A 25433-nucleotide genomic window follows, 5' to 3' on the forward strand; every position below is an offset into this window, starting at 1 on the left:
TTGGCACCTACACACAATTCTTTAGCCATATATAATTATATAATTTCCAGACATTAATGAAATCACACTTATCATCAATCATCTATCATATGTAAAAATGAAGACATACAGTCCAATTGTATCTGATATACATGAACAAAGGAAAGGTATACAATAAGCACATGAAAATACAAGGGAGGGGCCTGAGGGCTTGGCCACCATACCAGCTATGTGGACAACTTCCCTCCCCCCAGAAGAATTTACGTTAGAGGACTGCACTGAAGCTGCAGCTAGGGGAGGGGCATGGCTGATCAGAGCAAATGAAAGGGGAGGAAGAGAGTGGAGCACAGCCTGGCCCACCAGGTCTGGAGGATGATATCCCGGCTCTGAAGCCAATGGACAGAGTGGACAATATGGCTGATCCCACTACGAGATATGCCATCCCTTGCTGGCCCAGGATCTTAAGGGGGACAACACTGGAGACTCAGTGTCTGACCCTGTGACACCAAGGCAAACCACTAAATTTATGTGGCAGAGCAACCGTGGAAGCAGAGCAGGGAGCCCCTGAGTACAAAGGACAGACTCTGGGGCCAGAGCATGGTACTCCATTGGACATGACTGAAGGACACACCTAGAGATAAAAAAATCAGACCTAGATCTATTCACAGGCTTTTCTTAATTTTTAAATTTGTTTCTTTTAATTAATTTATTCTTCTGTGGGTAATTGGGTTTCTTTTTTGTTGTCATCGCTGTGTTCTCATTCATCGCCTATCTTGCTATGCCTTGTTTGTTGGTGCATATTATTATCTCTACAGATCTATCTAAATAAGATAGACTGGATGAATAGTCTGGAGGAGAAAACAACGGGACCAATGTTTCTGGGGGGCCCTTAGGGTAGGGGGAGGCAGAGTAAGGAGGTGGTGCTGACCAACCCAGGGACAGGGGAGCAACACGTGATCCAAAATCAGTGGCAAGGAGGGTGTGGGAGGCCTGGTAGGGATTCAGCAAGGGCAATGTAACCAAGAGAAATTACTGAAACCCAAATGAAGGCGGAGCATGACAGTGGGACAAGAGGAAAGTAAAAGGAAATAGAACTAGGTGATAAAGGGTATGTATAGAGGTCTAAAGACTGGAATGTACATATGTAAATATATTTATATAAGAGTGTGGGGAAGCATATACCTGCATATATTTATAGGTTTAGTATTAAGGTAGCAGATGGACATTGGGCCTCCACTCAAGTTCTTACTCAGTGCAAGAACACATTGTTCTATTAAATTGGCATTCCATGATGCACACCTGTCCGACACGATTGCTGAAGATAAATGTGGTGAAGAAAGCTGATGATGCCCAGCTATCAAAATATATAGCATCTGGGGTCTTAAAGGCTTGAAGATAAACAAGTGGCCATCTAGCTGAGAAGTAACAAAGCCCACATGGAAGAAGCACACCAGCCTGTCTGACCATGAGGTGTAGAAGGGATCAGTTATCTGACATCAAAGAACTAAAAATAATATCAGTGGATGCCCACCTCCCTCATATGATCACTGAAGACAAACATGTGCATAAGCAAATGTGAAGAAAGCTGATGGTGCCTAGCTAGCAAAAGATATAGCATCTGGGGTCTTAAAGGCTTGAAGAAAAACAAGCGGCCATCTAGCTCTGAAGCAACAGAGTCCACATGGAAGAAGCACACCAGCCTATGCGACCAAGAGCTGTCCAAGGGATCAGGTATCAAGCATCAAAGAACAAAAAATCATATCATTGTAAATGTGGGTGAGTGCAGAGTGGAGACTCAAAGCCCATTGGTAAGCAACTAGACACTCCCTCACTGAAGGGGTGTGGGGAGGAGATGAGCCAATCAGGGTGCAGAGTTGCAACGATGAAACATAACTTTCCTCTAGTTCTTAAATGCTTCCCCCCCCCCCCCAACTATCATGATCCCAGTTCTACCATACAAATCTGGCTAGAGCAGAGGATGTACATTGGTGCAGATAGCAACTGGAAACACAGGGAATCCAGGACAGATGACCCCTTCAGGACCAGTGGTGAGAGTGGCGATGCATGGAGTGTGGAGGGAATGTGGGGTAGAAAGGGGGAACCGATTACAAGAATCTATGTATAGCCTCCTCTCTGGGGGATGGACAGCAGAGAAGAGGACGGGGGGAGACATCAGACAGTGTAATATATGACAAAATAATAATTTATGAATTATGAAGGGTTCATGAAGGAGAGGGAGGGGGGAGGGAGGGGGGAAATGAGCAGCTGATATTAAGGGCTCAAGTAGAAGGCAAATGTTTTGAGAATGATGATGGCAACAAATGTACATATCTGCTTGACACAATGGATGGATGTATGGATTGTGATAAGAATTGTACAAGCTCCCAATAAAATGATTTTTAAAAATAAATTAAAATTTTAAAAAATACACCGACAATTACAAAGCTTGCTTTTGCAATTGATCACTTGGTCGTAACTAATAGGTAGAACTACCTTCTTCTACTACCCATTCTGTATTACCTGTGCCCTCGGCAAGCACCTCAGCTGGCTGTGGATTTTTTGCCTGGTGGGGTGACCAGACTTTCATTCCTGAGGGATCTGGTTCATAAGTCGTGTCAGGATTGGGTTGCTGTAATTTACCATTTACTTTAATTACGGGGCATGGTAGCATCAAGAGTCGGCCTATGGGATCTCCTGGATTCCACACATATTCTTCTTTATCTCCATTATATACCACCAGTCCAATTTCTCCTTGGTAGTCGGGATCAATCACACCACTTAGTACAGTGACACCCTTCCTGACCTGTTGATCCAAAGGCATGAGAAGCCCAAAGTGGCCAGGGGTCATTCTCAGCTGCCAGTTCAGTGGAATCCGTGCTGTGTTTCTAGGTAGGAGAGTTGCTTCCTTCCGGACCAGGACTTCCAGGTCTGAGGAGCACAGGGTTGCTGGGACAGGAAGCAAAAATGCTGCAAGTGGATCACTAGGAGTAATAGTGAGTGGTGCTACTCCAGCTTCCACCTTGTTTCCTGGACCCATGAATTCTGGCTATTGGAGACACAGCACCAGATATTGGCTGCTGGTTTAGAGCGTATACAGCTTCCTGGAGAACATTGCCCCAGCCCCGGAAGTTGTTGGCACTTAGTTGGCACCGTAATTGTGTCTTTAGGAGCCCATTCCATTGTTCTATCAAGCCGGCAGCTTCAGGATGATGAGGAACATGATAAAACCAGTGGATTCCATGGGAATGGGCCCATTGCCGCACTGCATTTGCTGTGAAGTGTGTTTCTTGATCTGAAGCAATGCTATCTGGGATGCCCTGCCAGTGGATGAGGCATTCTGTCAGTCCAAATGCCCACATTCTCCACTCCTGTCACATTAGCTTCTTCTCCCAGTCTGCACCAATAGCCTCCTGGGAAGTTCTTTACCGTACTTTAACTGAAGATCAAAGAAGTCATGTTTGGTTTACGGATGGCTCTACACGATATGCAGATGCCACTTTTAAGTGGACAGCAGCAGCACTACAGCCCCTTTCTGGGATCTCCTAGGTGTCCCACAGGTAGTGTAGTTTGCAAATGGAGGCACAGAACAAGCAAGTCAGCCACACACTGATCTGATGATCAAAGAGCAAGAGACAAGAAAGGCAAAGCTCGCCTAGCCATTTATCCTTCTGCCCTTCAATTAATCCCACATGTGTTTATTGGCCAGGTTGGCACAATAAACTACCTCAGCTGACGTTGTCAAAGATTGCATTTTACTTGGGTCCTCCAGCGACCCTCAAAGAAGTGGCAGTCCAGAAATCCCATGATGGATTGTATTGGGCACATGTGCTACAAAAGACTACGATGTGCAGTGTTGAGGAGGAAGGGTGTCACTTTGAGGACTAAGGTGCTCCCGACCCAAGCCATGGTGTTTTCAATCACCTCACATGCATGGGAAAGTTAAACAGTGAATAAAGAACAAAGAATCAATGCATTTGAATTATGGTGTTGACAAAGAATATTGAAAGTCCCATGGATGGCCAGAACAAACGAATCTGTCTTAAAAAAGTATGAATGTACAATCAGGATGTACCTTAGAAGCAAGGATAGTGAGACTTTGGATACATTACCGGGAGAATCTCATCCCTGAAAATGTCTACTTGGTAGAGTAGAGGGGCAGCAAAAAAAGAGCAAAGACCCTCAAGACGAGGGACTGACACGGGCTGCAACAATGGGTTCAAGTGTAATCATTGTGTTCTGTTGTACATCGAGGGACCGACGACAGCACCTGACAACAACAAGAAGATTGGTGCTGCTATACAGTTGCTTGTGAGACAGTGACCCTATTGGACACAGGAGAACTGCCCTACAGGGTCCCTTTCCAAGCCCATATAAATCCTTACAGAAGCAGGCTGCCACATCTTGCTCCTGCACAGCAGCTGGTGGGCTCAAACCGCTTACCTTTTTGCTAAGAGCAGCGATATCTTCAGTTCAGGACTTGGGCTTCCAAAGGAAGCATTCTGGAGAATTGCAGGTTGCACGACAAAGCTTATGCTGGTCTTAAAATCTCTCTGAGGAAGGGATGTACTTCTGTTGTCACATTCCACTGGCCCCAATGCGTCACCTGACCAATTCTGATTGCAATGAAGAGGCAGCAAATCTCACGAACAGTCATACAGAATGCCATAACGACTGTCAATCATCTGGCGCCTTAGGCTTCTTTCAGACTTGCTACTGTCTGGATCTTTGTACTAGTGAGCGTAGATTACTACACTCTGCCTGGAAAACATGCATAGACCTTTTTGCCTTCATATCTTGCCCTTTCCCTGCCTCGATATTTCCTCACTATTTCCTCAGCTCTTCAATGTTTATTTGGACATCTACTGCACATAAAGGAGCCCTGGTGGTGTAGGGGTTACTTCTCAGGCTGTGATCCTCAAGGTCTAAAGTTGGAAACCAGCAGCCACTCCTCAGGAGAAAGATGAGGCTTTCTACTCCAGTAAACAGTCTTGGAAACTGAGGGCTCTACCCCGTCCTCTAGGGTTGCTATGAGTCAGCATCAACAGATGGCGGTGAGTTTGGTTTTTGGAAGGGGAACAATAGCACAAAGGAGGTAAACTCTTCTTAAAACAACACTGGGAATTTGTTAAAAAGGCAACATTTACCCAAGGGTAAATGTTCCACAGGAAGAAAGAGGAAAAGATGAAGAAGGGAAATGGGAAACAGGATAGAAGTGGGCAGAGGGATGTTCCATTGTGGGGATTACAGTCGATGAGAGAGACAAAATGGGCATGAATGGTTGATTGGGAAAAATTATATGCTCTGTGAATCTTCACCCAATTCGCAATAAGAAAGTGTTTTTTTGTTTTTTTTCATCTTACCATTCAAGACCGACATAAAATCACTTTCCCATGAAGGGCTTATTGATCAGTACAGACCATCCCAGAGCCTAGAGGCGATAAACATGCTCAGCTGCCAACCCAAAGTTTGGAAGTCTGAGTCTACCCAGAGACTCCTCGGAAGAACAGCCTGGAGATCTGCTTCCAAAATAAGCACAAACTGCAACCGAAAACCATATGGAGCAGAGTTGGATTGTGACCCTCAGGGGGTGGTCAGGAATCAGAAGAGCCCATCCCAAATCTTTTAAATTGCCACCGATGCAGCTGCCCGGCCAATTTTAGGCAGCCGACACGCAGCCCTAGCTATGCTCCTGTGCTTGAATTTTCTGCTCAAATATTTTGCTCCTGTGCCTAGATTATAAACTTAGCAAGTGCAGCACTTTCTATGACTTCCCCGGGTTCCTCAATGCCTTGCAAAAAGAGCAGGCGCCGAGGCATTTCATGAATCCTTTAAAATCGTAAGTCCCTGAGCAGAAGGAACTGACTTGAACTTCAGGAAGTAGCTGTGAGGACAGGGTGGCAGGAAATGACAGCAAACCTGAATACGGAACTGAAGCAGCAGCTCAGAATTTCTTGATCTGAGTGGCAGCAGCCAGAGAGAGACAGTCGGGTGTGGTCGTGAGGCGTTGGAAGCCCAGAGCGGTCACTCAAACTGTTGGAGGTGAGTGTGCTGGGCAGTGGGGGTGTGGTGGGGAGGGTCCGGTGGGGGGTTGGGGGAGGTGGGGAGCATGAGTAGAAGTCAGAGGAACCTACCTCTTAGTCCTTGATGAGGCTAAGGGGGCGCTGCTATTAGCCTTTGAAGCCTGTGTGACTGACTGCAAGGCCAGGGTGTGAAGGGTTGTGGGTAATGAGCATCTGCAGGTAGAAATAGAGAGAGGACTGGGGGCCAGAGCACATGAGTCAGCAGCCTGCCAAGACCCCAGACCAAGCCAGGTGCTGTCTGCTCTCTTCTGATGACCTACCGTGGCTAGGCACGGAGTTGAGAGGAGGGCCACGGGAGATAAAGGCAAAGTCCTTGTCCGTGAAGAGCTTACTTATGGTCGAGCCAGGGGGGCAAAATCCACACTGGAAATGGTGTAACAGACCAGCAAGTACTAGCTACTGTACAGCAGTGCTGAGATCCAAGCTGACGGAGTCATGGCTCTGTTGGAACTAGCTTCTGTGATTGCAGGCTCACAGGATATCAGAAATGGGACTTCTATAGATTAGCCAGGTTGAGTCCGTCATCTAGTTTTTCAGTGGGGAAACAGAACCAATAATTATTCCGTGATTTGCTGAATTCTTTAATGGCCTACACTGGACTGGTGCCTGTCATTTAAATACACACTTTATGCAGATGCTTTTAACTGTGTGCCCACAAGGATGCTCCCCATCTTCCAACTCCTAGTCCACACAGTGGACATGTTGTAAGTCAGTCACAGGCTGAGACCCTTCACTGTGCCTAAGGGCCCTGTCCAACCACAATTTTCTTTAGCCTCCTTTCTCTAGAGAACACCTCCTGGCTTCCCTGTTTCCAGCCAGTAGGCCGAAGGTACCATATTGTTTCTAGGTCAGAAACTACCCTTTATTTCAAGAACGAGTCAAAATGGGAGGCTTCTGGGGGAATCAGATTGCGGACTCAGAGGAGCAGTCGACCGAAGAACAGGGCCACCAGGCCTCATTGCTTCCTTATTGCACACGGATGCTTCAGAAACTTCTCGTTTCTGGTCTTCTGCGGCACGTCCTGTTGCTGTAGCCCAGCCCCGGAGTCAGGGCTTGAGAGACAGAGCTGCCAGGATGGAGGGTCAGAGGTATCGTCCACCTGCCCCCACCCGTAACTGTCAGCCCGAAGGGGCAGGTAGAACTCCTGTTAGACCTGCCCAGAGTTAGGCACCTCTGCTGCTACTTCTCCATTTCCTCTCCGAATCTCCTCTCGCTCCACCCTCAAATCCTTTCAGATGACGTTTCCAAGGAGTTGGTAGGTCAAAGAGCATCGAGTGGAAAAGAGTTGTGTTTTCAAGTTGAACTATAAAACCAGAGAGTCTGGGGGACTGTGTCGACAGACAGGAAAGGTCTGGGGAGTAGGATGCGGTCTCTGAGCAGGGAAACGTGGGCAGGAAAGTTGTCCGCTAACAAGGGGTGCCACGGACAAGACGTCTTCCTGGAGCAGGTGCGAGTTGTTCCCTGATACCTCTCCACATCACGTTCCAGATCCCCACGGGTTCAGAGCCACTGTGCCGACCGCCCCCGGCCGGCACGTCTGGTAGGCTGATGAGAGGATACCTGGCAGAAAGATTTGGCACTTGTTTAAGCTAGTGTTCTGAGCCTATTTCTTTTGCATTTATTTCGTTAATAAAAGTTGAATACATCTTATGTTCAAAATACGGATTTGAGCCGGTTGTCTTTTTTTAGAACTATAACTGAATTGTTTTTAAATTTTGAAGAAAAAAATGCCTTGTTCCCAGGGAATAGTGCTTCTCTTGCATTTTTTCAGTGTCGGGATCTCAGCGGATCGTTGCTACGGCCCTCACATAACTGTCCACTGACAGTCTCGGAGAGGAAGAGGGACAGTACTTATAGCAGGTGTTGGAGAAATTCTCAGTAGACTGAGTCATAGAGGGGGGTGTACATGTTCACTTTAGCAGGCTCTGAACTAATTTATATTTTGGCAGCCATGACAAGAATCTTCTGTGAAAACCTGTCCTCTGTGAGCCCAGGACCCTCCATGCTCTTGGCTCCCCACTGCTGCTCCTTGTCACAGGTGCTGTTCTGTCATTGAATGCCATTCCAAGGCTGCCGCCTGGCTGGCCTCTGGAGTCTGGACACAGGCAGTCATTTGACAAGCAGGTTTTGTTGCGCACAATGCCACTGTGAGTCTAGGCCAATGCCACGACAGCTGGCAGCAACACCCAAGATGGCTTCTCGCCAGGCTCAGTGTCTCTTGAATAAGCACCCCTTCCACCCCAAACGGAAGAGAAGTTTTGTCCTTAAAACAAAAATTGTTATCGAAATATAGGTAATACAACATTTGCCAATTCGACATTTTTTGAATATGGAATTATATAATTCAATAAAGCCAACGACCTCAATCAGGTTGTGCAGCCATCACCCACACGGATTGCCACGTTGTCCGGTCTCATAAATAGAAGCACGCAAGGTTGGTTAAGCAAAGAGCCCCCTCTTTCCTTTCCCTTCATGCTCCGGGTGACCATTGCTAAACTCTGATTTTTATAAGATTGCCTATTCTACGTGTTTCATATTCATAAGATCAACTACTATATTTTCTCTTTTTGTGACTGACTTATTTCACTCAACATGCAGTGGTCTAAAACGCTCACCCGCTCTGCCTCTGGGTTTATGTCCTTAATATGCATTAAGGTATCATGCGCGGTAAATAGGGGTCACCAAGAAGGAAGAGATGGATTGACGCAGTGGCTGCGACGTGGGCTCAAACATTACTGTAGTTGTGAAGATGACACCGGATGGGGCTGTGCTTTGTTCTGTCGTTCACAGGGTCGTTATGAGACAGAACAGACTACACAGCAACTAACAACAACAACATACACAGCAAGAAACAGCGGGAGCTTGTTGTGTTGTTCTTGGCTCCAGCATCTTTCCTCTGCCCCTCTGCTCTTGATATTTTGTTCTAACTATTCCTGTCTTCTGTCCCCCTCAGATGTGGAAATCTGTAGTGGGGCATGATGTATCTATCTCTGTGGAGACCCAGGGAGATGACTGGGACACTGACCCTGACTTTGTGGTGAGTTTGGAAGTAACGACGAGGGTGCTGGTGGAGGCCTCTGGGCTGCGGTGTGACCTCTGACAGGCATTTGAAAGCAGTCTGGAATGGTTACAGCACGCATCAGGGGCCACTTCTAGGTCAGGTTGGCCTCGTGGGTGAAGAATGGTATCTGGTGTTGACTATGGAAGGAGACAGGCGTAGAAGAGTTGGACAGTGGGATGGACAGGTTATGACAGGCTATGCTGAAAATGAAAAGCAGGTTCACAGAGGCTCTGTTGGCCTCTCATCCAGGACATGTGTGGTTGGGAGGGATTGGAAAGTTGGAAAAGAAGTGGAAGGAAAAATGTGAGGGATGTGGAATAGAAAGGAAGGTTTTCCAGTTTACCAGGTTCATTTTTAACCAGGGCTAAGAGTGGGGTCAACTGAGAGAGGAAACTCACTAAAAAAGCAGGCTGAAGGAGAAGTGGTGGACATGTGTCGCAGCCGTGTGACCCTAGTGTGGCGCGTCTCTTCTGGTTGCTCCCTGCTGAGTGCTGTCTTTTGCAGAATGACATCTCTGAGAAGGAACAGCGGTGGGGAGCCAAGACCATCGAGGGCTCTGGGCGCACAGAACACATCAAGTAGGTGCCAAGCGGACTGGGGAGAGGAAAAAGGGGTGTGAAGGAAGAACCTAGGGGGGACTCAGACTCGTGGAAGGGTGAGAAGAAAGGCGAAGGAGAGGATCACGCACATTATTGTCAATGCATTTGCTTTTTCCTGAATCTTCCCCTATCACACCTACTCTCACTGTTGACAATCTCATGATCTGGCATGTCCCCATTTATGATCGTGGTAAAAAAAAATCTACTTTATAACCATTGTGCATGTTAACAATGTATGTCTGAAAGTAATGAACACCAAGGGGTACGACGACTATTGCATAACTGCCAAATTACACCATGACATGCCCACCGCCTTATCACCCTTCACCTGCCAGACTACATCACGAGATAACTGTCAGACCACCGAGCTTCGTGGTCCAGCCAAGGTGATGCAGCACCCTAACCATGACCTCTGGTGCCCCTCACGCTTCACCAAAGGTGACATGCTATTCCTAAGGTCCTCCTCAGAAAAGCTATCCCTCCGAAGTGGACAGCCTATTTCCTCTTTGTAGTCTGTTCTTAGTCCCGAAAGCTCTGCTGAAACAGGTTAACCTTTGGTGAGCTGGCTGGTGCTTGGACGACCAGTGGAATAGCTTCTAGCACCACAGCAACGTGCAGGCCACCGCAGTCCAACACGCTGACAGACAAGTGGTTTTCACAGCTAGTGTTGGGCTGTGCCCATCGTTAGGGTCAGAAAGGAATCACTAAGGTCTTTGGAGGGCAAGGGAAGTACGAGAGACACCGGTAGCTGCAGGGCTGAGATGATTCAAAGCAGGAAAAGGAAGTGAATGTGGTTCTCATCATCTTTTTTTTTTTTTTAGCTCTTGTCTTGAGTAAATTTAGTTTGGGAGTGGCTTGGTGATGCATCTCTCCAGCCCCCATAAATTGAACAAAGGAGACCTATGGGACGGACCTATGAGACCCATGAGCTTAGCTTTCCCTTAAGATTTCTGTTCTGTTTAGAAGGACTTTTTAAGTGCATTGTAAATGGACCTCAATAATATACCGCCATCAGATTCATAAGAGCTGAGCTCCCTAGGAGATCTTTCATTTGCTACTTTTCTTCTTTGTTTTGTAGTTAAGAAACAACTCTCTTGACATACTGGTAGCCTTTTTTAAGGACAATCATATTGTGTGGTAGCTGCTCTAAGGATCTATGGTTATATGGTGGAAGTCCCACAAATACAGAATCTGAGGATTTGAAAAAGGCAAGAAGAGATTATCTTTTTTTTGAATTTAAAAAATCATTTTATCAGAGGCTCTACAGCTCTCATAACAATCCCTACATCAGTTGCCTCAAGCACATTTGTACATTTATTGCTATAATCATTTTCAAAATATTTTCTTTCTACTTGAACCCTTGGTATCAGTTCCTTTTCCCACTCCCTCCTACACCCTCCCACCCTTGTGAACCCTTGATAAAATTTTATTAATAAATTATTATTATTTTCATATCTTACACCATCTGCTGTCTCTCCCCTTACCCATGTTTCTGTTGTTCATCCCCCTAAGAAGGGGTGTGTGTGTGTGTGTGTGTGTGTGTTAAACGTCCATCATTGCAATTGGTTCCCTTCTCTTCCCCCTACCCTCATGGTATTACTACTCCCATTGCTGTTTCTGAGGGATTTATCTGTCCTGGATTCTGTGTGTCCAGAGCTAGGAAGAAATTATCTTGATAAACTTTGTCATTTAAAAGATTAAAAGAAAAAGAATCCTACTCACGTTCATAGGATTTTCCATTTCCACATCTGTTCTTGAGCCAGTTAGCTAATTCTACAAAAGTATTTGTTAGAATATTGAGATTGTACAGAATCTAGAGATCACGTTAGGGAGAATTGATCTCTTGAAGACAGTGATTTGTCTAGTCCAGCTATGTTTTCACTTCGTTAGGCCTTCTTTTCTCCCCCTCTTCCCCTGAAATGTTTGTGGCGTTCAGGTCTTCCACATGTTTTTCCCAATGATTTGTTGCATCTGACCACCTTCTCCATACATCCTTCAGCCTGGCATCCTGCCGCCTAACAGTGCCTGACACTCCACATTTGCTCAATGAAGATTTACTGAGTGAAGGAATGGTGTAGCTAGGACGTACTTGAACTGCCTTCAGCTCCAACCTAAAGATTTGATGAGGAGTGGATCTTCTCAAGCTTCAACTGTTTCATTCAAATTACACCATCGGTTGGCATGATCCCTTGACTGGTCTTATACTATGCTGTCATCCGTTAGTTGGACATCTCGTTTTCTAATTGATTAAAAAAACTTATTTCAACTGTAATATAGCTAGGATCCATGGAACAGTCATTGGGCTCACTAAAGCGTTTAACTGAATGTTCCCATTTGAAAGTAATTTGGCTCCAATTCCTTCACTCTTGCTCTGAATCTTGAGTTGGGCAATGTTGGAGAGTCGTTGTTATGTGCTTGGAACCACTCTTCCTTTTCGGTCTGGAGCTCGGTTCTCAGGCCTTGGTGCCGACGACCTAGCAACAGAAGGAGCTCTGCTTTCCCGCTTGCCAGAGGCTTTAGAGCAGGCGTGGTTACAGAGGGTTCTTCCAGCACTCAGCTTCAGTTCATCTGGGTCAAAGCCAGCTTTCTAAAATTAAACTGGCGAAAGCTTCTCCTCCTGAGGTGTTTTTAAAGGCCCTTAACGAGATAATCGTACAAGGGCCGCCAGCTGTGGGGTGGCCATCCTGCTGTAACCCAATGATGTGGTTTCCCCAGCTAGTGATTCTGGATGAAGCCTCAGTCCCATTGCTATTTCCATCCTTCCAACCCTCCCTTGCTTGCTACAGGAAGTCCTTTTTATTTAGAATTCTGGCCCCAATGTTTCTAAGAATCCACCCTCCCCCCACCCCCTACCCTCCCGCCTTGGTCCTGCTGTGTGTCTGTGGTCCTGCAATGGATTGTCAGTTGTTAGTGCTGAGTTACAGCTCCCTATGGCCAAGCCAAACACACTGGCAGGGACGCCTCTCGACACTCCCGGGTGCAGCTCTTCTGTACAGAGGGCAGCGAGAGGGGAGTGAGCCAGAGGACGCCTGCTGGGGCATTGCTTTCTCTTGGCAGTTGTTGCTCTTGTTAGGTGGCTCTGGTTGGTTTGGACTCGTGGCCACCCCACGTGACAGAGAAGAACTACCCAGGAGCCTTCCTAATTGGCATCTCGATGGGAGCAGGAGCTGCGGCCTGGGCGGCCTGCACGAGCACAGCTCCTGTCTCCGAGGAGCACTAGTGTCCCAAGCCAAGGCTATTTAGGTCCTAAAGTGCTAGGGAAATTAATGATGCGTGAGTTTCAAACTTAATTTTCATTTATTACTAAGTCACGACAAGAAAAATACACAATAGGAAAAAAGGAAAAACAATTTTTTAAATTAAAAAAATAGAAACTACACAAATGCTCCTAGGTAGATAATGTTTCCTAATGCTACATTTTCCATAAGCGTAATTTCTGAAGCCTTACTAATCTAGCCTGAAGGACTCTGGTGGTGGAGGGGTAAGTGCTGGGCTGCTAACCACAATGTCTGTGTTCAATTCCCCCAGCCCCTCCTGGGGAGAAAGAGGAGGCTGTCTGCTCCCACAAAAAGTTATAGAAACCCCAAAGAGCACTTCCACTCTGTCCTATGAAGACTCCATGAGTCAGAATCAAATCAATCACAATGATTTGGAATTTTTTTTTTTGCAGTACGTCTTAGAAAACTGACATTGCAAGCATTAGCCATGCAGATTGTTTTCTTGATTCTTCTTCTTATGCATAATTAAGCTTTTCTATATTTAATGTTATTCCCATAGGCTCCCAGTATAAGAATGTATAAGTAAAAAAGGGAATAATATTTATATGTTTGAAGCAGATTACTTAATGGCTAGAACTAAATCCAGTTAGCGAGACAAATCACTGGACTATATATAGGTATCAGGGTGCTCTGATAGTTAGGGACATGAGCACCGGGGCCCAAGGTCAGGTAATTATCTGACTGAGCAAAGTGACACACGAGCAGAAATAATGTTGGCTTAGGGGGCATTCAATCAAGCTACTGTGTGTAAGCCACACTGCTTTCTTATTCCCAGACCCATTATATGTGTATGCTGGAGGCTCAGGTTATTGCAAACAGCAGACAGAAAAGACCTCAAGGCTTCCTTTTTTCTGAGAAGGCAGTGTGGTGACCTTGTGCTACCTACGTGTCTGTCATGTGGTTACTTCCAGCATCCACCAGCTGAGGAGCAAAGTGTCGGAGGAGCATGGTGTTCTCAAGAAGAAAGAAATGGAATCGGGGCCCAAAGCATCTCATGGCTATGGAGGCCGGTTTGGGGTAGAAAGAGACCGAATGGACAAGGTGTGTTTAAAGAATTTGGGCTTATTGTTTTTAATACCTTGAGCAATGATTGTTGGTATTATGGTGTAAAACTCACTCAAAAGTAGAACACTTGTTTGAATTAGAAAATCTAGTATTCACATAATATTATTTGGAGGACTGGCGGCCTATTGCAGCCCCAGTCATTCTGTACCTGCTGGACTGAGGAAGAGAGACAAAGTACAAGTGTAAAAACAGGAAAATATGTTTTAAACTTGTTTTCTGCTTTTAAATATTTTTATATTATATGTACTCACAACTTTATTATTCCTTGTCTTATTGTGTGGTCAGTATTCTTTGGTATGTAACCAAAGCCAAACCCACGGCCATCAAGTCAATTCTAACTCAATAATGACCCTATGTAGGCTTTCTTAGGCTGTGACAGTGTTTCCTGAAGTACTTGATAGCACCCCTTGTGGGGGGTGATGGAATGACCCAGGGGGTTGAAGAAGCAGATGCCTACACTTTATCCCAGGCTATCGGCTATAGAACAAAAGTTTTTAATTGCCACAGGGGCACTGGATTTTTTTTTCCTCTGCAGAGGAGGTGGTAGGCCAAATAAGTTTGGGAACATATGCATCTTTTAAAAAAATCATTTTATTGGGGGCTCATACAACTGTTATCACAATCCATCCATCCATCCGTTGTGTCAAGCACATTTGGGCATTTGTTGCCATCATCATTTTCTTTCTACTTAAGCCCTTGGTATCAGCTCCTCATTTTTCCCCTCCCTCATGAACTGTTGATAATTTATAAATTATTATAATTTTTTCATGTCATATACTGTCCGGTGTCTCCCTTCACCCACTTTTCTGTTGTCTGTCCCCCAGGGAGGGTTATTGGCCCTCAGGGAGGGGGTTACTCCCCAGGAAGGGTAGATTATTGTGATCTTTTCTCCCCCCACCTTTCCCTTACCCTCCTAGTATCATTACTCTCGAGATTGGTCCTGAGGGGTTTATCTGTCCTGGATTTCCTGTGTTTCCAGCTCTTATCTGTACCAGTGAACATCCTCTGGTCAAGCTGGATTTGTAAGGTAGAATTGGCATCATGATAGTGGCTGGAGGATGCATTAAAGAACTAGAGGAGAGTTGTATGTTTCATTGGTGCTATACTGACCCTGACTGGCTTGTCACCTCCCCACGACCCTTCTGTAAGGGGATGTCCAGTTGCCTACAGATGGGCTTTAGGTTTCCACTTTGCTCATCCCCTCATTCACAATGATATGATCTTTTGTTCTGGGACTTTGATGCCTGATATCTGATCCCATTGATAACTCATGATCACACACTGGTGTGCTTTTTCCATGTGGGTTTTGTTGCTTCTCAGCTAGTTGGCCACTTGTTTATCTTCAAGCCTTTAAGACTCCAGATGCGATATCTTTTGATAGCTGGGCACCATCAGCTTTCTTCACCACATTTACTTCTGCACCTGCTTTGTCTTCAGCAATCATGTCAGGAAGTGAGCATCATGGAATGCCAGGTTAATAGAACAAAGTGTTCTTGTGTTGAGGAAGTACTTGAGTAGAGGCTACTCAATGTCCATCTGCTACCTTAATACTAAACTTATAATTATATGTACATAGATTTATTTTCCTATGGTCATATATAAATATGTTTACAGATGGATATGCCTGTGTTTCGACCTCTCTAAATGCCCATTGCCTCCTAGTTCTTTCCTCTATTTCCTTTTACTTTCCTTTTGTCCCACTACATGTTCAGCCTTCATTTGGGTTTCAGTAATTCTTTTCAGTTACATTGCCCTTGATCACACCCTACCAGGCCTCCTACGCCCTCCTCACCATTGATTTTACTTGTTGTTCCCTTGTCCCTGGGTTTGTTAACACCCTCTTCCTTTCTCCCACCTCCCCCTCTCCCATGTCCCCCTGGAACAGTCAGTACCATTGTTTTCTCCTCCAAACTGTTTGTCCCTCCTATCTTATCTAGATAGCCTTGCAGAGATAATAATATGCACAAAATGCAAGACAGGAAAACAAAGCAACAAAAGAAAACTAGACAACAAAAGCAATGACAATAAAGAAGAAAACCCTATAACTAGTTCAAGGTCTCTCTGTTGACCTTTAGGAGTATTTTCTGGTAGAGTCTAATGAGGTGCCATGCCCTGGCCCCACAGCCCATTTTTGGTACTCCCTCGGTACTTCGTTGCTCTGCTCCCCTTGCTGTTTTCTTGCACACCCTTACTGGTTTGCCTCGGTGTGGTGGGATCAGACACAATTCCTACACTGTGTCTCCAGTGTTGTCCCCTGTAGGGCTATGGGTCAGTAAGGGACGTCGTGTCTCATAGTGGGGCTGACCCTATGCTCCTCTCTGTGCATTGGCTGCTCTGAGCAGGAATATCGTCCTCAAGTCTTGGTTGGCGAGGATGTGCTCCACTCACTCTTCCTCTCCACTTCATTTGTTCCTGTGTGCTCTGATCAGACATGTCCCTCTCCCTGAGCTGTCCTCTGAAGTGAATTATTCTGCAGCGAAGCACAGGGTGGTGGGGGGGTGGGGGAGGGACTGTTCACGCAGTTAGGATTGTGGCTAGCCACTCAGACCTCTCTATTGGTTCCCTGCTCTATGCCAGTATGTTACATTCATGTTTTGGAGCACCGGGTTGAAGTCTGGTCCCTCTTTCCCTGTGGAGATGTAAACAATACCCTCTCCTTGAGTGAGTTAGTGCCCTGTTCCTCCACTACCCATGTCTTTTTTTCCTCTCCTCCCCTTTATTTTAGTTGGCTACCATATGAATCCCTGGATTTGGTTTGGCCCCTGCCATACTACCTGGACCTCATCCCAGGAATGTTTGTATACGGTAGTGTTTTCCCTACGCCACTTTTGCATTTTTAAGCTTACCTCAGTGGACTCATACTGTACTTGTCCTTTTGTGTTTGGCTTACTTCACTTAGCATAATTTCCTCCAGTTCTTCCCATGCGGCAATGTACTTCATGCGTTCATCATTGCTTTTTAGGAATGCGTAGTACTCCATTGTATGTATGTACCATAGTTCTTTGATCCATTCGTCTGTTGATGCAATTTGGGGTTGTTTACAACTACTTGCAACTGTGAACTGTGCCACAATGAACATTGGAGCACAGATGTCTGGTCTTGGTTTGTTTCTTGCCTCTTCTGGGTATATGCCAACTAGGGGGATTGCTGGGTCATATGGTAGTTCAATTTCTATCTGTTTTAGATAATGCCAAATCAATTTCCATAGTGACTTTACATACCTACGGTCCACCAGCAGTGAATGAGAGTTTCTGTCTCCCCACAGCCCCTCCAACACTTGTTGCTTCTGATTTTTTGAATTGGGTTATCTTTGAGGGTGCTATGTGGTATCTCATTGTTGTTTTACTTTGCATTTCTCTATGGCTAAAGATCGGGAACATTTTCTTATATGTGTATTGGCCATTCAGATTTCTGCCCTTGTGAAACTTCTCTTCAGGTCCTTTGCCTACCTCATCAGTGGGCAATTAGTTGTTTATTTTTTGGAAGCTAGCAGAGTATTGTAGATTTTAGTAATAAGGTGTTTGTCTGATGTGTCCTTGCTAGAGATGTTTTCCTAGTCCGTGAGCTCTACTATTACTCTCTTGGTGAATTCTTTGGATGTACACAAGTGTTTTATCTCAGTATATTCCACTTGTCAATTTGTGCCTCCTCTGTGTTTGTGTCCTTCCCTATTTCTGATAACCTGTGTATTCCCTGAGCCAAAGTTCTCAAGTTGGTCCCAATTCCCTCATTGATGGCCCTAATAGTTTGGGGTTTAACTCCAAGGTCTGTGATCCACCTTGAGTTTATTCTTGTGCATGGAGTGAGATAAGGGTCTTGCTTCATTTTTCTGCATGTTGATATCCATTTTTTCCAGCACCACTTGTTAAAGAGGGCATCTGCTTCCCATTTGATATTTTTGGGGCCCTTGTCAAAGATCAGTGGTCTGTATGCTAATGATTTTATTGCTGGGTTTTCAGAGTTTTTCCATTGGTCTGAGTATCTGTCATTATACCCAAAGTAGGGAGATTTGACCACTGTGGCTATATAATAGGTCCTAAAGTCAGGTAGAGCAAGCCCTCCCACTCTGTCCTTCTTCTTGAGGAGTTCTCTGCTAATTCTGGGCTTCTTCCCTCTCCCTATGAAGTTGATAATCAGTTTTTCCAATTCCTTGAAGAAAGATGATGATAATTGTATCGGGATTGCATTAAACTTATATAGTGCTTTGGGCAGAACTGACATCTTTACTCTCGAGTCTTTTGATCCACGAGCATAGGATGTTCTTTCCTTTGTTGAGGTCACTCTTGGTTTCTTGTAATTGTGTTCTGAAGTTTTCCTCATATAGATCATTTTGTTTTTTAAGTTGGGTATATCCCTAGATATTTCAATTTGTGTGTGGCTATTGTGAAGAGTACCACCCTTTTGATCTCTTCTGTGGTCTTGTGCAATGTGTATAGCCATCTGGTAGACTTCTGTTTGTTGATCTCGTAACCTGCCACATTCCTCTATTGCGTCCAGGACTCCCCTTGTGGAGATTTTGGGATATTCCATATATAAAATCATGTCACCTGTGAATAACGAGAGTTTCACCTCTTCCGTTCCCAGGCAAATACCTTTGGTGTCTTTTCTTTGCCTTATGCTGTTAGCAAGATCTCCAGTACGATGTTAAATAGGAGTGGGGGCAAAGAGCATCCTTATCTGGTCCCCTTTTTCAGTGGGATTGTTTTCATCTTTTCTCCATTGACTACCACGTTGACTATTGGTTTTTCATATGTAGCTCTATTCCTATCTTCTTGAATGTCTTAAACAGGAATTGGCGTTGGATGTTGTCTAATGCCTTTTCTGCATCTATATATATATTACCATGTGGTTCTTATAGTTTTTCATGTCAATGTGGTGAATGATACTAATGGTCTTTGGTATGTTGAACCATCCCTGCATCCCTGGTATGAATCCCACTTTGTCATGGTGAATTATTTGTTTTATATACTTTTGTATTCTGTTGGCCAGTATTTTGTTAAAGATTTTTGCATTGATGTTCATTAAGGATATTGGTCTGTAGTTCTCAATCCTTGTGGGATCCTTGCCTTGTTTTGGTATCAGAGTTATACTAGCTTCATAAAAAGAGTTCAAGAGATTGCTGTCTTTTCTGTGTTCTGGAAGAGTTGTGTAGAATTGGTGTCAATTCTTCCCTTAATTTTTCTTAGAATTCTCCTGTGAATTCATCTGGTCCAGGGGATTTTTTTGTTGGTAATCCCTTGATAACCTTCTCTATTGCTATGGGTCTGTTGAGATTCTTGACATCCTTTGGGGATAGTCTAGGGAGGGATTGTTTTTCCAAGAATTTGTCCATGTCTTCCAAGTTGTTGAATTCATTGGAGTACAGTCCTTCATAGTACTGTGTAATTATCCTTTTGATTTCATTAGGGTCTGTTGTAATTCCCCCTGTTTCATCCCTCATTCTTGCTATTGAAATTTGTTCCCTCCTTTCGTTGGTTAGGTTTCCCAGTGGTCTGTCGATTCTGTTTATCCTTTCAAAGAACCAACTTTTAGTAGCATTAATTTTTCCATAGTTTTCTTATTTTCCCTTTCCTGAATCTCAGTCTTGATTTTTATTATTTATTTTTTTTGCTATTAGTGGGATTGTTCTGTTGATTCTCCTCTAGTTGCTCTAAATTTTGTGTCAGCATATCAATCATAAGTCTCTCTTTTTCATGTGTGCATGTATTGCGATGAAACTTCCTCTGATAACTGCCTTTGCTGTGTCCCATACGTTTTGGTACGTCATATTCTAATTCTCGTTGGTTTCTAGAAATTTCCTAATTTCAACTCTGATCTGGGCCAATACACACTCCTTTTGCAATAGAGAATTATTCATCCTCTAAATGTTTGCCCTTATTTTCTTCATCTTCCTTTTGTTGATTTCCAGCCTTATGGCACAGCGGTCAGAGAGAGAGTTCTGCTTAAATTTATCAAGATTCCACTTATGCCCCAGCAAGTGGTCTAACTTTGAATATGTGCCAAGTGAGATTGTAAAGAATGTAATTTTTTTTTGTTTTGGTATTTGAGTGAAGAGCTCTGTAAATATCTATCAGGTCAAATTGTCTAATTGTACTGTTTAGATCTCTAGCCTCATTACAGAGTTTCTTTCCCTGTGGTCTATCTTTTTCAGAAAGTGATATATTGAAGTCATTTACTATAACTGTTGAGCCTGTGATTTATTTTTTCATCTTCTGGAGTGTTTGATTCATGTATTCAGTGGATCTCTTGTTTGGGAAATATATGTTTATTATGCTTAGTGGTTCTTTGTCTACAGTTCCTTGAGCATTATATAGAGTTCCACCTTATCTCTTTTTATGGTTTGCACTTTGAGGTCAATTTTATCTAAGATTAGGATTGCAATTACTGATTTTTTAAAAATTTATGTTTGCTTGGTATGTTTTTCTCCAACCTTTGATTATCAGCCTATTTTTCTCTGTAATCTTAAGATGGATCTCCTGTAGGCAGCAGATTTATGGGTTGTGTTTTCTAAACCAGTCAGCTAGCCTCAGTTTTTTAATTCTTGAATTCAGTTCATTGATATTCAGGGTTATTTCATCCATCTGTGGACTCTGTGATGTCATCTTATACCTTTTGTATTGGGTGTTTTCCTACCCTCCCTTTTTTATCAGCATATCGTGCATGTGTATGTGTGTGTGTGTATGTGTTTTATTCTTGATTTCTTTCCACCTTTAAGCCAATGCTATCTTAGGGTCTGTTTTCTCTTTGTTGCCCTCCAGGTGGGGTTATTCTATGTGGTGGTCTCTTATTTGTGCTTGGTGAGTGCTGTTCTTCTGCCCATACTGGGTTTCTTTTAACGTATTCTTTGAGTTTTTACTTGTCTGAGAAGACTCTTTTCCATATTTCTTGATAGATAATTTGGCTGGATAGAGTATTCTTAGGTTTGAGTTATTTTCCTCTATTTTTGGGGAATATGTTATTCACTCTCTCCTCTTCTTCATAGTGTCTTCTGATAGGTCTGAGCATATTCTTATTTGGGAACCTTTATTTGTGATTGCCTGTTTTCCCTAGCTGCACTCATGATTTTCTCCTTTTCCTCAAAGTTGGATAGTTTTATGGATCTTGATGACTTCTTGTTATTTAGTCTAACTGGTATTCTTTCAGCCTCCTGAATGGTTACCTGGCTTTCATTCATTAAGCTGGGGGAGTTTTCCTCCAAGAATTCTCTAACTATTTTTGCAGATTTCTTGGTTGTGTCTTTCTTCGGTAATCCAACTATTCTGAAGTTGTTCCTCTTCATAGCATCAGGCATAGCTCTTAGATTTTCTTCAGCTTCTCTGATGATCTCATTAGACTTTTGTTCACGTTTGTTAAAGTCTGCTTGGCTGTCCTCTAGGTCACCGGTGTGGTTCTCTGCCTCCTCTAGTCAGTTAGTGAAATCCATGAGTCTGTTACTGGTTTTGGTTATCTCATCCCTAAGCTCTTGTATTTCCCTTTTGTGTATGGTCTTTATCTCCTCTCTCATTTCATCCCTTTCCTGTATTGTTTGCCTCATATCCTGTATGACTCTAAAGAGAATTCTGAAAATTTCTTTCTGTGGCAGATCAATGTCTGCTTCTTCTATGTACATCGTTAGGTTCTGGACATCTTCTGTCATTGGCTTTTGTTTCTCCTGTTGTTTTTTTTTATCATTGCGGTCATTGAGGCTGATTACTGTTTGTGTTGCATTGTTTTAGAGGAGTCTGGTACCATTTTCCAGAGAGCCAAAGAGCACTGGGATCTCTCTGGGAGACTCATAGGAATGCTTCTTTGAACTGTTTGCAGTTAATTTTACTATGGAATTTGACTTCCACTTTATCCTCCTGTGGCTTCACTCTTTCCCTAGTCAACCAGTATTTTGTTATTTGGAGGAAAGTTGGATGGTCCTGTAGGGGACAATGTTTGGGTGGTTGTGGACCCGTGAGGATGGTGCTGCACTGGATGATCTCACAAGAAGCCATGATGGTGTGGCCCATGGCAGCTTGTGTCACTGCAGAGGGCATGCAGGGGTGCCTGCTGCAATGTGAGTGCCACAGAAGTCAAGTGGGTGTGCCTGCTTTGGTGTAGAGCCCTTTGGATGGTGGGTGGAATTTCCTTGGTCAGCTAGATCACCACAGAGGTTGGACAGAGTTTCTCACAGCACTGCGGAGCACTGGAGAGTGTTGGCCGAGCTGCCTTAGGCCGTGTGAAGGACTATGACAGGCAGGAGGAAGTTCCCTCAGTCACGTGGTCCACAGAAAATGGATAGGAGCTCCCCCAGCCACACAGGTGGGACTTCCCCCAGATGAAGGTGGATGGGATTCCCCCAGCCACATGTTAAGCATTGCAGAGGTGGTTGGATGGAATTTCCTTGGGAAGAAGGTGGGCAGGATTTCCCCTGGTGGAAGATGGGTATGCTTCCCTTAGCTTTGGGTTACACTGCAGAGGGTGGAGCTCCCCTAGCTTGGTGTAGGGCAGGCGTAAATGCTCTAGGCTAAGGGGAGTGGCCTGGAGGTCAGCAGTGGTTTGTGAGAAAAGTGAAGAGAAAAAGGAAAAAGATAAAAACAGAGGCTGCTGAGATTGTTGTGGGAAAAGAGAGAAGAGAGGGGGAAAATTAATAATAGAGTTGAGCACTGATCACTGACCATGGGGCTAGAGGGGTTTAAAATCTGTCCTGAGGTAGCAGCAAGGTGTTGAGATAAAGCCCTTGAGTTGGCTCCAAAGGATCCCTGCTCCAGCCAAGACAGTGGTGGAGCTAAGGTTAAACCCTAGCCGGCCTCCATCTGGTAAGCCCAAAGCTCCCAGCTCCTTAAAACCTTGTGGATCTGTGCCTACTTATCTTTATGATGCTCCTCCTGTGACCCGGCAGTGTGGAATTTTTCTCCTAGTGACTCTCCTGGGCTGATTTCTGAAGAGTCCCTCTGGTATGTGTTACTCAGTCGTCATCTTGCCAGAAGTACGAACCTATGCATTTTCATTGGATCAGACAGTCTCATCTTTATCCCTTGTGGAGAGGCTGGTGTTTGTTTTTCCTATTTCATAATCTCTTTTTAAGTTTCAGTTATTTAGAATATGTATTATGTCCCCCTTTTCTTTTTAATGAACTTTTTATTATGGATTAGGTGGAGAACTCTGGGGGTTTGAACTGCCAATTTTATGATTTACAGTTCCAGTGGTGACCTGACAAAGCCACCACACTCTAGAAATATCTAGTATACATATGTGTGAAAATTATTTTTTAAATCATTTTATTAGGGGCTCATACAACTCTTTTCACAATCTGTACATACATCATTTGTGTCCAGCACATTCGTATGTATGTTGCCATCATCATTCTCAAAACACCTGTTTTCTACTTGTGCCCTTGGTATCAACTCCTTTTTCCCATCCCTCCCCGCTCCCCCTCCCCCTGAACCCTTGATAATTTATAAATAATTATCATTTTATCATATCTTATACCATACAACATCTCCCTCACCCAGTTCTCCGCTGTCTATCCTCCAGGGAGGAGTTTATATGTAGTCCTTGCCATCTGTTTCCTCTTTCTCCCTCACCCTCCCTCCACCCTCCAGATATCGCCCCTCTCACCACTGATCCTGAGGGGTTCATCTGTCCTAGATTCCCTGTATTTCCAGTTCCTATCTGTGCCAGTGTACATGTTCCGGTTCAGCCAGTTATGTAAGGTAGAATTGGGATCATGATAGTGGGGGAGAGGAAGCATTTAAGAACTAGAGGAAGACTGTATGTTTCATTGTTAGTACGCTGCACTCTGACTGGCTCATCACCTCCCCACAGCCCTTCTGCAAGTGGATGTCCAATTTCCCCCAGATGGGCCCTGTGTCCCCACTCTGCACTCCCCCTCATTCGGTGTGAAAATTCTTAATGTGAACTTACTCATTAGATGCCTCTCAAATATGAATATTGAATTTTCTTTATTCATTATAATAAAAATGTTTTAATTCAAATGCAAGTATCCTCAATGGATGGATGTGTGGATTGTGATAAGAGATTTATGAGCCCCCAATAAAATTATTTTTTAAAAATAAGAAGAAATTTTCCTATGCAGATACAGAAATATGGCAAAATGAGTTCTGATGATCTCATATAAGGCAGACTGTCACATCAATTTTGTGTTGGTACTATTTATCCCAGCATGGTATTAGCAATATAAGGGGAAAGAAAAACTTTCTAATATCTTTTTAGTTAAGACTTTGAAAATGGTACTATTATTTGGCTTGATTTTTACTTAATTCTCAGATCATGAAGACATCCACATATAAATATTAAAAGACAAATATAAATATTGTCAAAACCAGATGGAAAACAACACAGGTAGGTGGGATAAATTGTATAAGGGACGGAGTGATTGGATATCTGCTATATTGACCAACCTCCTCTGGTATGAAGCGTCAAAACAACAAAAGTCAAACTCACTGCCGTTGAGTTGATTCCAACTCACAGTGACCCTATGACAAGTCAGTCACTGTTAACTACCAGGGCACGGTGGGACTTCTGAGCTTCAATGCTATGCAGGAGCAGAGATCCAGAACCAGAACAGCGGCTTCTTTTCTGAAATACTTAATTACAGCTATTGTGTCCAATTGGCTGTAATTGGTATCTCTTCGTACTTACTTAGTTTCTATGTTGATGGACGAAACCCTTATTTTAGCTTTATTTCTTTTTTCTACTCATTTAAACACAATTTTGTCTACCTCATCTCTATTCTTCCTCCCTGCCCATCTTCTTGGACTTCCCTGAATGATGGATTCCTAATGGTATTCGAGAAAAGTCACCTTGCTCTCCCATCCATTGTACTCCTTGGCATCCCAGAATGGGATTTCTTATATTCTCACATTCCACTATCTCTGTTTCTTTCTTGGTATCCCCTCTGGCTTTTATTATCATCTTGTCATTTATGCTGTTTTTTATTTCCTTAGAGTGCTGTGGGCCATGAGTATGTTGCTGAGGTGGGGAAGCATTCCTCTCAGACGGATGCTGCCAGAGGTTTTGGGGGCAAATACGGAGTTGAGAGAGACAGGGCAGACAAGGTAAGTGGCAGCTCTTTCCTTAAGTTGCTAACCTCAAATTACACTGGCCAGACCAGCACTCTCCCTTGAATGTGGGCCTCTGATTCTGCACTCTTCCTTTGTATATGGGTCTGTGCTTCTCTGGTGGAAGAATGGGGCAGAGGATGCTAGCTCACTTGTCTTCCCTCAGCAAGTCCTTGTCCTTACCAGAGCACTAAAAGCCCCAAGGGCTCCTCTGAGTCATTGGCAAGTTCCTCTGTAGGCCACACACTGGGCTCAAAGGCACTCATTTAAAGGAGACCAAGACTCTCAAACTTTTTCAATAAAACCCCCAAACCGAATTCATT

At 44.1% G+C, this 25433-nt stretch overlaps 1 protein-coding gene across 2 annotated transcripts in view; it reads left to right on the top strand.

Moving 5' to 3' along the window:
• Nucleotides 1–9012: 9012 nt before the first annotated feature.
• The window catches only part of HCLS1 (hematopoietic cell-specific Lyn substrate 1), a 30664-nt gene continuing 14243 nt past the window's right edge, over nucleotides 9013–25433 (top strand). For both annotated transcript variants that reach the window (XM_075555659.1, XM_075555660.1), the window contains exons 1-4: nucleotides 9013–9096; nucleotides 9625–9698; nucleotides 13909–14038; nucleotides 24997–25107. In XM_075555659.1, the coding sequence (XP_075411774.1) occupies nucleotides 9013–9096; nucleotides 9625–9698; nucleotides 13909–14038; nucleotides 24997–25107 (399 nt within the window). The remainder of the gene's footprint in view (nucleotides 9097–9624; nucleotides 9699–13908; nucleotides 14039–24996; nucleotides 25108–25433) is intronic.

Source organism: Tenrec ecaudatus, chromosome 8 (assembly GCF_050624435.1).
Source record: "Tenrec ecaudatus isolate mTenEca1 chromosome 8, mTenEca1.hap1, whole genome shotgun sequence".
Taxonomy (NCBI): Eukaryota; Metazoa; Chordata; class Mammalia; order Afrosoricida; family Tenrecidae; genus Tenrec; species Tenrec ecaudatus.